The sequence below is a fragment of the Opisthorchis viverrini genome (genome assembly GCF_000715545.1).
Source record: "Opisthorchis viverrini unplaced genomic scaffold opera_v5_314, whole genome shotgun sequence".
Lineage (NCBI taxonomy): Eukaryota > Metazoa > Platyhelminthes > Trematoda > Opisthorchiida > Opisthorchiidae > Opisthorchis > Opisthorchis viverrini.
This window is the reverse complement of record NW_008751973.1, coordinates 411,501-428,117: the sequence shown is the minus strand read 5'-3', so window position 1 is coordinate 428,117 and position 16,617 is coordinate 411,501. Positions and strand designations below refer to the sequence as shown.

General features: G+C 42.9%; 1 protein-coding gene across 1 annotated transcript; it reads right to left on the bottom strand.

Moving 5' to 3' along the window:
• Window positions 1–4,603: 4,603 nt before the first annotated feature.
• On the bottom strand, window positions 4,604–12,163 carry T265_14993 (hypothetical protein; the record flags this gene model as incomplete). Its single annotated transcript, XM_009176120.1, is given in 3 exon segments — window positions 4,604–5,005; window positions 5,012–5,105; window positions 12,051–12,163. Coding segments are annotated over 3 exon segments (609 nt in total).
• Between the last annotated feature and the right edge of the window lie 4,454 nt (window positions 12,164–16,617).

Here is a 16,617-nt window from a genome sequence, read left to right as displayed (position 1 = left end):
TATCTGTAACCTGCCCTTACTTGTACCTTGACCCCTTCCATCAGTCAGTACAATACAGCTGTCGGTCGGAGAAGCTCTTTGTTAAGCGGTGAAGACTGAAAGTCAGCATCTTAGCAACGTACGACATGAAACAAACGGTACAGCAAAGACCACGGAGAGACCCATTAGGCTAATTGCAAATTATGGGTATTTTTCAGTGACAGAATAGTGCATAATCTAGAGTTTTCCGGTCTAGGATGGTGGTTTAATACATATTTCAGAATATTTCACATGTGATTGAGCACAACCGCCACCGCTGTCTAAAGGCATCAAGAGCTGGTGAAGTATGAACCTTCCAATAGATTTGCGAGAGAAACTGGACTGGTGCAGTGCAGACACTCTCTTGATGAAAAACCCCAGAAATTTTAGATGAAGTCAGCTGCTTCTTGAAGTCTTCATTAATTTCAGTGGAATAACGTATCCAGTAGATGGGTATGTTATCAGAAGATTCCAGAAATTGGAGCCCAACACTGGAAAGTGGAGTAAAACTTGAAATTATCGAAACTTTAGTAACAAAGTTGGCATTCTTCAGGGACGTTCTACACGTCTAAATCGAGCTTTATCTTCACCACCCGAAAACGTTGCACAGAGATCAGTCAGCTTTTCGGTCTAGGGAAACCCATGCAAACATCTGGTAGAAACTATCGTTATATATCGAAACCCTGGCATGGTATCTTCTGCTTGTCTTTGCCCCATGTATCTCCGCTGTTCGTCTGTACTTCATGCTCTTGTATGCAGCACGATTGCTGTAACAGACTCTGGTGCTGAATGCAACACCCTTAAAGCTCAGTAGGCTATCGAAGAGTTCTCAGCAAACTTATAATTGGTGTTGCGTCAAAAATATCACGGTTGTACATACTGACAGATCGGTGAATGAAATCAGGGAGTGCACGCTGTGAGCTGTGTTTAGAATACCAAAGTACCAGTTTGTCAGACGCGTCCCTGTTGTGTTTCGGTGGCTCAGTAGCTTGTAGCTGTTGCCCAATCTGATTAGTGCATCCGCATCCACTGTCTCCCTCGTGCTTCGTTTTGCTCCACATCACACAACGTGCATCACCAGACAAGACGTCACTTGTCTGGATTGATGACAGCGCCCATGTGATCCCTCTCTAAAGGGGGGAGTATTTGTAACGCTTAACCTTATGCTTAATCTAATCAATTTCCCACCGGCACCTACTACCCCCATTCCATTTCGTCTGTCTCACAATCACACGTCAAAATCGTGACATGAATACGACGATATGTCAACTCCCGTTCCATGACCTTTTGAACGACACCAGGTGATTTCACATTGTTTTCATGTCCCACTCATTGCAACGAACTATATATAAGGACAGAACACAATCGAGCACATACACGCATCTCTCGCGCGTCGGAACACAGGCCCGCTCAAGCACCAAAGAGTGCGGACAACCAGGATCGTGTAGCCGGGAATCTGCCAAAAGAAACACGACTACCTGCACCCAAACGAACTCGGTAGAACTGTTACAATTCACACTCAGAACGATAAGTCCTTCGTTTGAACCTTCCTATTTTTGGTATTGTATTGTATTTGATTAAGGTGCACCTAGTTGTAACATCACGCCCTAAAAACAGGTTTTATTAGTGTCTCTTTCTCGCCTTCTGATTTACCAAGTGGTTTTTGTTGTTAACAAAAGAGAACACTAATAAGCTCATGGTATCGATCCGCTAAATTCTGCTAAACGTCAAATCATGTTTCCAATCCCATACAAATAACCATACTTCGAGAAAGATGAGTACCAAACGGATTACTTCATTCTGTATTCCCTAAATGTTTTCTTTTGAAGACTATGGGAAAAATAGCTCTGCCACACACCATCTACTCACCCTCGGCTGAACGATAGTGCCGCTGTCTACGTATAGTCCCTAAGAAACCAAATCAGAATGGTTGGCCTGAGCGGGATGCAAAATGCATCATGTTTGTATCCGTCACTTCTTGTTGCATACTGCTGACCGCAACATATTCAGTTCTGTGGCGTCAGTTTTCCTATAAAATTTCAGTTGTCCTAGAAACCGCCACGACATTCAATGTCCATGCGGTCGCACCTGCTATTTAGTGCATCATGTAGGCACCACGTAGTAGAAAAGGAGACTGCCTATATGCGGGGAGACTAGTACCCTAATCAGAGTCCATGCAGGTAATCTGGCTGATGACAACGCAGTCAACGGCACTTGGAGGACCTGATTGGAATATACAGCCAGACAGACAAAGACCAGCCTAACCGCAAGCCATAATTGTAGTTGGTAGACTTCTAACCACAGAACACTGGGTGGAAGAAATGAGGTCCCCGAAAATTCCCATTATCTAGTCTATCCAAATAAACCATTCATGTTTTCCTGTCTTAGTGAAACTGAGTGGAGGTTATTTCAGTCTTTCATTATTTTCTTATAGGGTTCCAATTTGGGAACAAATTATCATCGAATTCCGTCTTTAATTGGTATGCCAGCCACATTTGGGCCAAAGGGCGTGACGGAAGCAAGAGAACTTCATTAAACCGGAAATCTGGGAGAATTCAAGGGAAAACTACCAGATCGTAATGAAGTTTACTGCAACCCTCATTCGGTTGGACGAAAATTGGTCATCAGCTTGGTGACCAAGCTACTCCGGCTTCTTCCAACAGAACCTCATCCAGTTTCGATATTACCCTCACGATAGTTCCACACAACCACGAAACATTCTTTTACCATGTTGAAGAAACGCTCTGTCTGAAGTACAGTCACATTCAACCCTGAAGTTACGGAGAAAGTGAGGGAAAAGTGAGCTCATAAGAACGATCTGTTCTATGCACAAAACAACAAAGTGGATGGGATACCAAAGAAATCAGTCTGTTGTTTTCAAGCCCTCGGTTACCCTAATTAGCCGAATGATGAAATTGTAATGACTGGGTCCATTGGCATGTGGGGAAGGTGTCTTAAGTCTCTTCTATTTTAATGTTGCACAACTGGCGCGTCCGAGAGTTGAGGAATTTGATTTGAACCACCATGGATTGATGATGACATTACTGTTATGCGGGAGAGGCAACGACGCTCAATGACCATAACACGCTTTAGGCAAGTTGCCATCCATTAGAGATGTTCATTCGCGCGCTATTGACCACATTCCAGGTCCATTCTGGTTTATGAATAACGATCAACTGCGTCATGGTTGCGAAGCCTTCTATGGCACGAATGATGGCACAGTTGTGTGCCCAGCGAAGTAGTATTTTAGACACCAGATGTTAACTCTTTGACCGGCAGTTCCCTGACAAATTTGTTACAGTTGCCCATGAGCCAGCATGGTCCATTGGACAAATCCCACTGTTCTCTCAAGTGGTCCTGGCAATTAAGGGACGGTCCACCAAAGAATCCATAATAGCAAGAATGTGTGGTCCTAATGGATGAGTAGATGGCTGCATACAGTAAACCAAGAAACCCCAGGCTGCCTCTGAGAACAGCTCCACAACAGACACAAGATGGCTTAATATGACCCGGAGCGCACCTCCAGAGAAGAACAGCTGTTTTTTGTCGGCACTAATTTCAGTATACGGTCATCTTCTTACGAGGCCACCTTCATTAGGAACTTTTTAAATTCTTCAGTTTCTTTCAATAAAACAGATGATAACCCCCTTACAAGGACCACCTCCAGCAAAAGGCTAAACAACCATTTGGTGGGTGCCGTCTAGCTAGCAGAACAGGGTATGATAGTTATCACGCCAATAATCTTATTTCACTGTACGAATGGCTGGTTTATGTGCACAGGCCATTTAGCTCACGTCTCCCCGATTCTGGCGCACCCACTTAGTGCACGCTGCATAGGGTCCCATCTTCAGAGTGAAGATCAGATTATCATGCAATTCGCCATCTGTTCGTGATAGTTTGTATGAATAAATCAACCTACACATTCGAATTTTCCTGATTCTTTGGGAGTCGACTAACTGAAGGTTGATTCTGATTGTCCATCTGAACCAGAGTGATCTGCATAGATTGGTTTTTGAAAATTCTTCGGCAGCTCACGACCGGTTTCGCTCTTCTTGGGGCTTATCAGCTGGGCGGAATCCCCTAGTTTCCGTCAATCTTATGTTCTACTTGAACCCGAATTGCACGAAATTAGCGCAATAAACTCATTTGCCAACGAATTTCGTTCTACGGGAGACTCACCTGGAACCCAGCTTAATCCCTCGTTTATGGTGTTTTCAAACAACTGAATTTGCAGCACCGCCTCATGTTCCCGTTGGTACAATTTTCGAAATATCGTGATACATGCGTAGACGTAATACAGTACTCTGTCCTCATACATTGAAATCGGTCACGACCATGAGTTAGTTCATATTCTAGCCGTGACTACCAGTCTACTGGAACAGTAGACTGTAGACAGAACAGTCTGGTGGAACTGTGGCTTTATAAACTCCACATATGCACCCAGCGGGTTAGTTTGAATAAGATTAGACTCGTTGTGTGTACCAGGGCGTGTCAGAGTAGAGTAAGGTGATCGAGCAAAAAGTCAGCCTGAATGTATTTTGGGAAGCGGAATGAGGAGCGAAATAAGTCGACTACCCAATCAGACTCAGATGTGTGAAGTCTGCTCAAATGTACATTCAAATTTTCGGCCCCCACAAAGACATTTAGCCCACCGTAACATGGCATTCAAAGCGACATGAAAGTTTCCTTTGATGGTGTCAAAGCTACATTCAGTTGGGACATAAGCAGACACGACAAACGGGCAACGATCGACTTCCAGCTTGTGGGACTTCTTCACGGACGATGTCAGACGAGCCGCTCGAAGGCCACCATCAGTGAATAAGCAATCAGTCAGGGGTCCTCCTACCCGGTGATTTAGAATACTAACGACCCTTGCACATCCTGCTGTAGCGGCCTCTGGATCGCCACAGCTGAGCAGCCGGAATCGAGTGGAGAGTGATGGGGCAGTCAGCTCAAACACCGTGCTTGAATATTGAACTCTTGTTTCCTATACACAGCACGCATCAATGTCAAGCGAGTCCAGTGTGGAAGCAAGCGCGGCTTGTTGTTCTCCTTGTATCACAGTCTGAACATTGAGACCAGCCAGACTGACAGATTTCCGAGGCGTGGAAATTCATTTAGAGATACCTGAGATGGTCGGTGCTGGCTGACGCGCAGATATCGCGCTGAAAATTGATGCATGATGGTCGAGTCGTCAATCGTGATGGATGGATTTACAAGGTGAGAGCTATTATTAATGAGCTGACAAAAGCAAGACATCTCCCGAAAAATGCATCTGCTCCTGAGGGGAACTACCGTGCTGCCTTCCACGAACAAGGAGAGTAGTCCGATTGGGAAGCTCACTCTTGTCAAACTAGTTTGAGCTGACCTGTGAACAAATATGTCACCGAAACTTTTGAAGAAAACCCCCTGGCAGTTTCCATTAATCATCAAAGCTCAAAACGTATATACATATGCGAAAAAGCTTTTAGAGTTCAGTTGGATTCTCGATGGTACGGGTGTGACGGTGAATACTACTGATGAGGCAGGCGAGTAGTGTGTGGTTTCTTGTAACTCCGCCTTGATCTAATGGAAGGTGGGATTTATTACGTAATTCACAGAATAGCTTTGCAGCACTCATTTACATTTGCCTGATAGTCAATGAATGTCCAGAAAATTTCTAGAAGACGCGTTCAGGAAAAGACAGATATTCCATTTTTTTAAAACTAGGTGCATATGAGAGTTTTGCTTTCCTTTCCAATGGCCTGTAATTGTTTGGTTGCTGTTTTCTAATAAACCGCAGCGAATGTCTTCCTCCTTTCACGGGTAGTGTATGAAGCCGATGCATACGGTGGGCGTTAAATGTTAGCCGCGCGGATAATTCTACACTGGCAGATGGTGCTAATCATGTGGGGCTCTGTCTTGGACTCGCTCCAAGGGTCAGGCTCGGTGTAATGAAACATAATAGTCTGACAAAATACACATAGATGTTCCCGAAACGTGTGTCAGACTACTTGGAAAGCCAGTAAAGCCGGTTCCGTACACAATTCGGGAGTTACACTAGCCGTACACAGAAAGTGGGGATTCCCAGGTCTGTGCATGTTGCGTCCTGTCAAGGTAAACCAGGAGTGCTCTTACTGGTCAGGCACAGCATTTAACAAGGATTTCGTCAGTGAAGGAGAAGTGGGAAGTAGATCAACTAAGCGGGTAAAATAAATTCGCGTAAATTTGCATTGCTAACTAATGTTCACCATTGCGACGCGTTGTAGTCAGCACCAAACAGGTGGTTTCCATGTTTTGGATGTCTTGCTAGATACGGACACCATTCAACACTGTGCAGTCTATCAGCCTGGTTCGTTTTTTATCTTCTGTCAGGAAGATCTCTATTTCTTAACGAATCGAACATTTTAAACAGGATCCTCCTCAATAGAATCGTCCCATAGCATACAACGAATAATCAGATTGTTTCCTAATCATCCATGCTTCTACGGGCTTGAAACCGTTTCCGCAGTTCCATGTCACGTCGAATGGCTCTGATGAATCCCGGCGCAGTGGGCGATGCCTCATACGATTTGCAATGAACCGCATGCATGTAACCGATGCAAATTCAGGGGAATAAACCCGGAAAGTGAACAGTTTTGATGCCATCAGCACACCCAGCAAATGACCCGTAATTGTCAAAGGTGCAGCGAATGTAGTGCATTCTGAGGTAACCTGGTGACCCGTACACACATATGGTTGGGTCGTACAAGCCATCACACAGTTTCGTCCATGCAAAGGCGGTCGCACAGAGACATCTCTAGTATTGTTATAGGCTAAGCACTTCGGATGGTCCACAGTGTTAAGGAGGGTTATTAGGACGTGTATATATAAAATGAACAATACAATACAACGTAATGCAATACAATACAGTACAATACAATATAGTACAGTGCAACGAAAAGCAATGCAGCGAATTATGACATGATATAATAAAATACATGCAAAATGAACATGAGAAATACAGACAAAGATAACCTGTCCATTCAAACAAGTGACTTTCAACAACAAACCACGTGAGGAGCTGACCTGGGCTCAGGCTGTGTACTCATAAAATAAGTCTAATAATACAATTTAATCAGCAACGGAACTTCCTAAAATGTGGTAGAAATAAACGCACTGCACGTAAAGCTTAGTTTTACATAACAATACACAACAAAGTACAGGCAGGGCAACCCAAACCAGGGGCCTTCAAGTGACAGCTAGTGTTGTCTACCAGCCATATTAGGTATACACACAAATATGGAAGTCGATTTCACGAGTTTTCGTTCTGACCATTAAGAGGGGACTGGCGTCTTCAGAACACCTGAGTCTGTTCTTGTTGTGAGATGAAACGTGGACACTCAAAATAATCAATTCCAAGCGAAATTTCGGGGAACCATACTGAAGTTTTCTTGGTCACGTAAGATGACCTTTGGAAAGAATTAATTAGGAGAGGCTAGCCTAATTATCTTCGAGTCACAATGACCGGAAGACTATACAGTGGATGTAATTTGTAAATTAGGTGCTTCAAACTTTAAGAAAGCCTTAGAGTGAGCTTTGAATCTGCATAATCTAATGGCCATGGCGGCCTGAAGTTTGTATTCGCAAGATACGTAGTGGCGTTAGTTTCAACCTTAGTTCCTAATTCTCACTCCATAAGGATCGTTACGCAGTGGGTCAACCAATAAGTGAATCGTTAATTTTATTTCCATTCAGCAAAGATTTCAAAGTTAGTCTGTGAACATATATTCTATGCCTGAATAGGAGATGTAAAATACCAGTTGAAGGTAGTTTAAACGCAAAATTACTGATCTCTGCTATCGATAGATCGCTCACATGTGTTTGAGTCCCTCTCAACTAGCACTTTTAGCACAAATAATTTCATGTGCCTTTGTGGAAGACAAAGCTCCATAGTTGTCAGTTGGAGAGTCAGACAGACTCACAACCACCGATAAAAAATTCACCCTTGATTTAGATCAGACAGGCTTGTTGTATTTCTTACACGGTGTCGCTCAGTGTGATTTGGTAATACCGCGCAGGTATGGCTGAGGCTATCTTTAATCACAATGGGCTGTTAGCAGCCCAGTCAAGTAAGCAAAATTCAGACAGTGACTACGTTAAGTTTATCGCCTTCTTACACACAGCTAATCACATGGTGTGAAAGTGAGATCGATTCAAGGATAACCTGGTGCCGACATTTTCGATACACAAGAAACGAACAAAATTTGCCTTCCCATCACAAGATCGGGACAAAGTGTGATCATGTATTGCTAGTTTGGATGACACACCTGGGCAGAACTTAAGGGACTGCAATGCATCAACGAAAATTGTCACCGTCATCACCACCACCATCAGTCTTGTTTTCAACTCGCAATGAACCATAGTCGAGTTCGGGACTGACCCAAATCCGGAACATATTTCTCGCAATCAGACGTCGCTCTGGTGTTGTGGCAAATAACTAGGTTCCGTACAACCCCACTATTTGACTGGTTGCAAAACACGCTAGTCGTAACGTGTCAGTCAGGTCGTTTGCCTCACCACCATTCTGTAAGTATGGCGCCCTCTGAACGAAGGGCCTTGCTGAGTGGCACATTCATGGTAGCAGCAGTAGCAGAAATAGTAGTAGTAGTAATATCGACCCAGTTGCTACCGACAGCTATGCAGTTCCGTCAATCAGGTTCGTCGGTTCGCCGGTCTGTAAAAGTGTCTGACGGCTGTACCTTGAAATCTTCAACAGCCGTTCTAATCGATGCATTTTCACATTTCAGTAGTCATTCACGTATGGTGTATTTAGTTTTTATGTTTATTGGGTGCTTGAACCACTGGGGACTGCTGTGACATACGAATAATTATATTACTACTGGTATGGCACTAACAGTAGCATATTAGCCCGACAATTCATTATCCAAAAGTTACCAAAGCATAAGTTTCGTCTGTGTCTCAACCTAAACACACACATTTCTCACCAATGACTTAAGAGCTCAAAGCACTTAGGCAAAACGTTTGTGCTAGCTGCAGTCTAGTGGTAACTGGCTGACCATGTACCAAGGATACCTGTGGTTCTTCGGGGATTTTGAGGTTTCACGAGAATTCAACATTGAGCTGAAACTTTGCCTTGGTAGATGAACAGTAGGGAACCTAAAGTGATACCCAAACGGATAACAAACTGAGTGTCAGTCTACTTCCAACTATCAAACCATGAGGCCCTACTGATTGTGTCATGGCCGACAGTGCAAGTCATTCCGGGGGAACTCAGGAAGCCTAGAGTTAGAGCCTTTGCACAGGCTCTAATACCATTTGCTACTTCAATAAACTTTAAATAAAGCAGGCAAACTCCACGGTCAAAAATTCATATGGAGGTATCATAAAAGCGACTGTCTCCTCCTCTTGCTAGAGCATTTTGGTGAAGGGCAAGTGAGACCATGTTTTTGCCATTTTCTAGCACTTACCAAGGAACCTTAGACTGGAAATCCCATCCAATATTCATGGCCGTATCTTCGAAACTATTTTGGATTAACAAGAACTTCATATGGCAATCATTTCACCTTAGTAGATGTAAGTTAATTATTCAGTCCGAAACTTTCTTTTCTGAATCGAACTCATACTAACCCGACACAAAAAAAACAAAAACAAAAAAACAAACAGATTTTAACCACGGGTCGCAAACGAAACTCTCAGAACCAACAAGAAAAGCCCACTTGTCAAGCTTTCCATACTTTGGCTCCAGGTTGAGGTTTGCTCATTCCGTCCGTAGTTCTGGGCATGACGCGACAGTCGATTAGTTGGACTACCTCAAACGTGAATAAGACAGTAGAGCTAATTCAGTTTTATCACTATACTTGTTACCGAGGCCCACTAATCGATACTCACTACTGTTCATTTGGCTTCAGTGCTCCGAAACAAACAGCTGTTTTCTCTACGGGTAGCGATGTTCGAAAAACTGCTGGAGAATAACGACAAGGAAGGCGCACTTTGAGCCGAACCCAGTTTGTTTTCGACAACGCAGCTTCTCAGGAGTGGTAGTCAGTCCTTGCAGGGCTGCAGTTGTTACCAGGTTGGTCGCAGAGGTCTCCGAATGGCCACCTCGATGACATACGCTCACTCTTAGAAATTGAGACACTTGTAGAAGCTTGCCGTTTTTATGACTTGCAGATGTTCTGTGCCACTGTGAAGTACTTTTAAAACGTATCGCTAATTTGGGTGTATGAGGCCGGAGAACCTATTTCTCACGATGCCCTGCCAATACAGTGAGCGAGCATGGATGATGGATCTATATATTTTCGTGATAACCTCACTGAGTAACCTTCATTTTCTGGGTCACTGATGTGGATAAGTTAGGACACCATTCGTTTGTTTCAATTTTCACCGTCCCCTCTAATTATACAGGCCTTCCTGAGACTGCGAGCCGCCTCAGTAATCTTCCTGATGCATCAAGTTACCTACTTTGAGTTTTGAACATTCTTGCTTCAGTCAAAACAATGGACGTTTCTACATCCGACCAGAGTCGGATCCTGGTTTTACTTCCGGATATACCTTTTAAAAGATCGAGTCCATTAAACTGCTTCATTCTTTCCACTCACCAGTTGTTCAGATGAGTCAACTAAAAAGTCAACTGAGGTGTTGGTAGATGTATTGAGCACGGAAGTCCAACAGTCAGACAGTAAATGCTTCCATCCATTTGTGGGTTCTTACCTACCTACATATCCCCATATATGGCTCACAACTAACTAATCCATCTGAAACGAAAATCAGGGGGAATTTTAGTTAAAGCAACTTACGTATGTATATACGTATTTCAATGTTTAGCTAACAATATCTGATGATGGTTCTGTCCAAGTAATGATCATTATTCGCTGGCTGTTTTTCCTATAAAATGAAATTAAATAGAGTATCGCGCAATGCACTCATTTGCACCCCAAATTGTTTCTAACGAGAGGCACAGTTGAATCCTCACTGAATCTCTTTTTATGATATTCGTCAACTGACATCAAAATCACAGGTAGTTCCATTCACAGCTCTAGGGGCGGCACTGCAAGGCGGACACAAAACTCGCATGGTGGGGCCCGCGCTTGTGATCTAAAATGTAAAACGGTCTTCGACTTATGCTAGGTAGTCGACGTGCAATCGATCGAAGTGCCTAGCTTCTTGGAAAATGTCGGATCGTCCCGGCTTGTTTTGTAAATTTGTTCTTTCGGTGAACAGATGTCAGTCAGTACACAGCTGCATAAATCAATAAAGGTTTATAACTGGTATCCTTAGCCACGGTAAACCGGTTAAAGTCAATACTCAGTTCAAGCAAAACACTGCCAGTCAATCATGTCTTATCAATGAGGAAGATCCGTTGGCTTAGAATGTTGCAGAGGAACAAACGTCTCATTGTACCACCTAACAGAAAATCTTCAGGTGTTCTGATCAATCACACCGACCGGACGGCTAAACTGTCCAAAATCCTCAAAACGTGTAGATTTTTATTCGCTAAACAGCAAACTGAAACTGTTCGGGAAATGTGGCAGGCTATCGCGGAATACTTGAAAGGGCTGAATCAAAAAAGATTCAGGCAAATACGTGATGCAATATAACCCACTGATTATTTTCTGCTGTGACAAGAATGTATGTCCTACGCAAACCTCATGGGTCTTCGATTCTAAAACACGTCATACTTTTCGTGTCCTGGTCCTTTCTTATTGTCACTATCTTTAACCCAAGGAGATCGTTGAATTTGCAGATTTATCACAATACCTTGGCATCCAAAATAGGAAAATTACATCTTTGGATGTTGAATATAATTTTACCGATGAATTCTATAGTATTTTTGTTTTTTTTTTCGACAGGGAATACTGCTTTTAAATTATCTATACAGGATTCCAGAACGCTTTGAGACCGAATTTTCTCGTGACATGGCCATGAGAAGCCGTCTAAAGTCACCAATAACAGGTATTTATTGGGCAGTCTTGAACCCAAAATGTCAACAAGCCGTCAGAAAGACCGTACGTAGACAACGTTCTCAGCATATGTTCAAAATATGGACTGACATGTGCGAGGGTTGCACCAGCCACCTAACGAAGCTTATTAAAAACTCAGGTTTGCCGTCGAAGTGAAATCGAAATCGTTCAGCTGTAACATCCTTTCGGTGCCTAGCTGTCATGCCACCCGAAGGAAGCACGGGGGCTGGGATACTGCCGGGTTGCCGAAGCCTAGATAAGTGAATTCAGGATGCACAGGTCGGGTTGGAACCACAGCTCTTCCGGCCAGCGAATTCGCGCTCTAACCACTGAATCATGTTGCCCTCGTCGAAGCGGGACAAGCTAGCCTATAAAGCGCATCTGGTCATTATCAGTAATACTATTATTACTATTACCACTGACAGCAACACCAGAGGAGATCACTGGTGCTTCAGTGCCGTATAAACAAGTCAATTTATTTGAATGAAGCTTTATAATGGAAAAAGAGAGGAGCGGGACAATGAAGGGAAGGCTAGCTACCAGAAACATCTCAGGTGTCTACATCTCCTGTCAGACAATCTGGATAGAAACTGACAGCATGGACACCGCTGACATCTGTTGGACGCCGTATCATTTATTAACTCTAACCAAAAACAAGGGGGTCATGTGGAAGGTGAACACCAAAAACAGCGTCCAAACTTTTCGTAACACCCGTCGCTCCCTTCTGTCATGTCGTATTATGTCCGCCTCTGGGCTTCCGTTACTCTGAATTTGGCACAAAAACAATCCTCTTCGCAGGTGATAACTCGATATGCGCAACGCACAACTCAGTCAACTTGGCTTGTACTATTGGATCCAGTCTTTCGGTGAGCTACCGTCTACTTGACAAAAAACCCATCCCCTGATCACTTCATTGAGAATTCGCTAGATCCAGCCGAATTCAACCATAGTTCTGAGACATCGTTATTCGAAGAGCTGAAGATGTCGCAGACACTCCCACCGAAGTGGCCAATTTTCGCAGCCCAACAACAATACGGCCCGCGCTGTGGTCTGATATGAGCGAGTTTTGAGACCTGTTGAGATGTCTTTTGGATGCCAAAAATTGGTAAACGTAATTTTGACCTTCGAGATTCGAGAGCTAACTTTGTCTATCGGACCACCATCAGAACTAATGCAACTTCCGAGGTACGTATAGCGTTTCAAAACTTTCAATGTCAGTGAATTCTCAGAAGCGTGTCCAAATTTGTAAGTCCCGCATTATGACTTTGCACTTTGTGGGTGGGAAGTAAATGCCGGAAGACCGAATGATCTCGCTCAGCTTTCTAGAACTGCCTATGCTACCTGCCCTTCTTCAAAAATGAGAACAATGCCATCTACATATCCCAGGTCCACAAGGTTCTCGCTTGGAGAGATCTGAAGACCGGGGTTCTGGACAACTTCCAGTTTTCGTATTAATAGCTAATCAATAACGAAATTAAACGAAAACGGAGAGGACACGTTTGTCTGAAACAACTACTTGTGCGCAAGCTTCTGATAAGCTCCCCGTACATTCTGGAGCACGCACAAGCATGGGAATACAAACAGTCTACGATATTTATGAAATCATAGAGTAAAAGTGTGTTAAAAAGAGCGAACTGGTCGAAGTTAAAGGGTACTAAAATCATGGGGTTTCTAAATGCATGCCATAAATTTAACATTGGATGGAAAGTGAAGATGTGGTCCACACAGCCGTTTCTAGATCTGGATTGTGCTTGCCATTCTCAGGTCTTGTCTTCACGCACCTTTGTGGGACAAATGCTGATAAGCCACGCATAGTCTGCTTACAACGGGGTTCAAAATGATTCCTCTACTATTGCCACCCTCATTCCGAACACCCTTTCTTGAAGATAGTCACCACGGTGGGACGATCTCCTTTACTCAGATAGAGGAAAATCAGTTAGACAAGCACTGACTGAGGATTTTACACCCAACTTTAAGCAGAGCGGGTGGGAGTTAATCGGGGCCAGCAGGTTGGTGAAGCTTGAGGGATTCACTACTTTCCGGAGTTGTCGGGGCTTCCAGCTTCACTGTCCAGGGCTGCGTTGCGGGTTTGGAACCCGGATGAACAACTGCAGGTGACCAGGAGACTTCGGCCGTTTCGGAAGCTGGTACTGCACAGAAAAGATTTGTGGTCAGTTCACTTCTGTAGAAGGCGCTCGCTGCCGTCCGTGCGTCTCACTTCCAGTCCCGGAAGACCGCCTACCACTCAGCAGCGCCAAGTCCACCTACTTCCGCATTCTTACCCAGGAAAGCACAACAATATCTGAGCTCTTAGCCCGCCGTAACAAAGCGCTCCAAACGTCATTGAGAATACCAGAGCTGCGGTCTGTCGGAAAGTAAGCAGATATGATGAACAGTCAGCACGTTTCTAAGGTACTCTCAAAGACGTTACCAGATGAACCGCAAAGAGGCAGCTACCAACAAGCAACCATTCAAACGGAGACCCATAAGCTCAGTGGTGCAGATAAAGTATGGAAATTTCCAATGATCCAACTCGTTAATCACTTGATACATAGCGTGCACAAAGATGCACAAAGAAAAGATGATGGGCTACTTCAACATCCTGAAGAACGCATTATTGTGGACATTGTAACTTCACATGAGTCAGAGGTGAATGAGCTGTATCTGAATAATAATGGAGAGAATTGGACCACTGTCGGATTAACCGAAGTGACCGAATGAGCAGCTTCCATCACAACTGTTTCGGAAACAGCTCTAAGGTGAAACTCGTTGCATAAATTCGAACAATCATCACTTGGAGGTGAGTCATATGATTCTTCCTACTTATTTCACTCCGCAATAAAAAATTACAACGACAGTTTTTCTGATCTAACTAACCGATGATTGCTTGCGTGTTGTCTACCGTTGCTGCGCCTTCGGATCAACTGAACCCTCGATTTTTTGGACGTGCAGATTAAAAAAGGGAAGTGTGCAAATTATATATCATTTTTATTGCTCTTCATGCTCGGAGAACTAGGTCGATAGAGGCAGTTGAGAATGCCTAGAGTCCATATTGCAGAGAATTCGATTTTACGATTTAGAAAATGTAGGGAGTAAAGCTGAAGTTTGTTGCTATCCCTGCTAGCGGTGACCTTTCGTTGTCTTCGAGCCACACACCTATTTTCACTTCTCAGAAAATGTAGCAGGATGAACTTGAGTCATTCGTTCACTCGCATACAAGTGAATCTATCTAGTTGAATCTATACACGTCACCCGATAACACTAAGACAGTGCAACCATATATGGAAGCACAGCGTGTACGTTAATGAATGGTACAACGAATGTTAACGTAAGAGCAACAACATTCGCACTGGGAATCACTGGCACAGACTTATCCAAGTTGGATATGCCAGTGCATTTGTGAAGTCCACAGAAGCCTAATTTCCTCGACACGCGACACTCGCACACTTCATTTGACAGCCAGCAGTGCCATGTGCTATGGTATGAAGGAGAAAGTTTGTATCTCAGGTTGTGAACCTTGTGGCTGAATTTTTCGCCAGCATGCCAATTTTTGTTGTAAACGCTTCGCAACCAATCTAGGTGATACTATCAAGATGTGGCGTAGCAGTGCGTTATAGTCGTAAACGCGCATTTAAATTCCAGCCGTAAAGTGCTCGTGAAAGTCGCAAAAGCTGTTAATCGCTAATTGACTATTCATATCAAGTTGGGTCCTGCATCGGCCACTTGATGATCAATCGTTTTTTGCGACAACAGGATGTCTATCCTTCTAAGCTGAGAATGGTGTGAAAAAGGTGTTCAAAACGATACAAGATCATTGTTAGTATGCATATAAGCATCAACCCAAGGACAAGTATACACTTTTTCTAAAGCAATCACAGAACGCTACTTTTGGTCCCTGTTGCCATACTTTTTAAATTCGTACGTCTGACTTCGTTCAGACGCAGTCACGTTAACTCCACTAGTACGCTGAAATAACTAAATAGATAGATAGAAAAATGAATAGATAGATAGTAGATAGATAGATAGATAGATAGATAGATAGATAGATAGATAGATAGATAGATAGATAGATAGATAGATAGATAGATAGATTAGATAATAGATAGATAGATAGATAGATAGATAGATAGATAGATAGATAGATAGATAGATAGATAGATAGATAGATAGATAGATAGATAGATAGATAGATAGATAGATAGATAGATAGATAGATAGATAGATAGATAGATAGATAGATAGATAGATAGATAGATAGATAGATAGATAGATAGATAGATAGATAGATAGATAGATAGATAGATAGATAGATAGATAGATAGATAGATAGATAGATAGATAGATAGATAGATAGATAGATAGATAGATAGATAGATAGATAGATAGATAGATAGATAGATAGATAGATAGATAGATAGATAGATAGATAGATAGATAGATAGATAGATAGATAGATAGATAGATAGATAGATAGATAGATAGATAGATAGATAGATAGATAGATAGATAGATAGATAGATAGATAGATAGATAGATAGATAGATAGATAGATAGATAGATAGATAGATAGATAGATAGATAGATAGATAGATAGATAGATAGATAGATAGATAGATAGATAGATAGATAGATAGATAGATAGATAGATAGATAGATA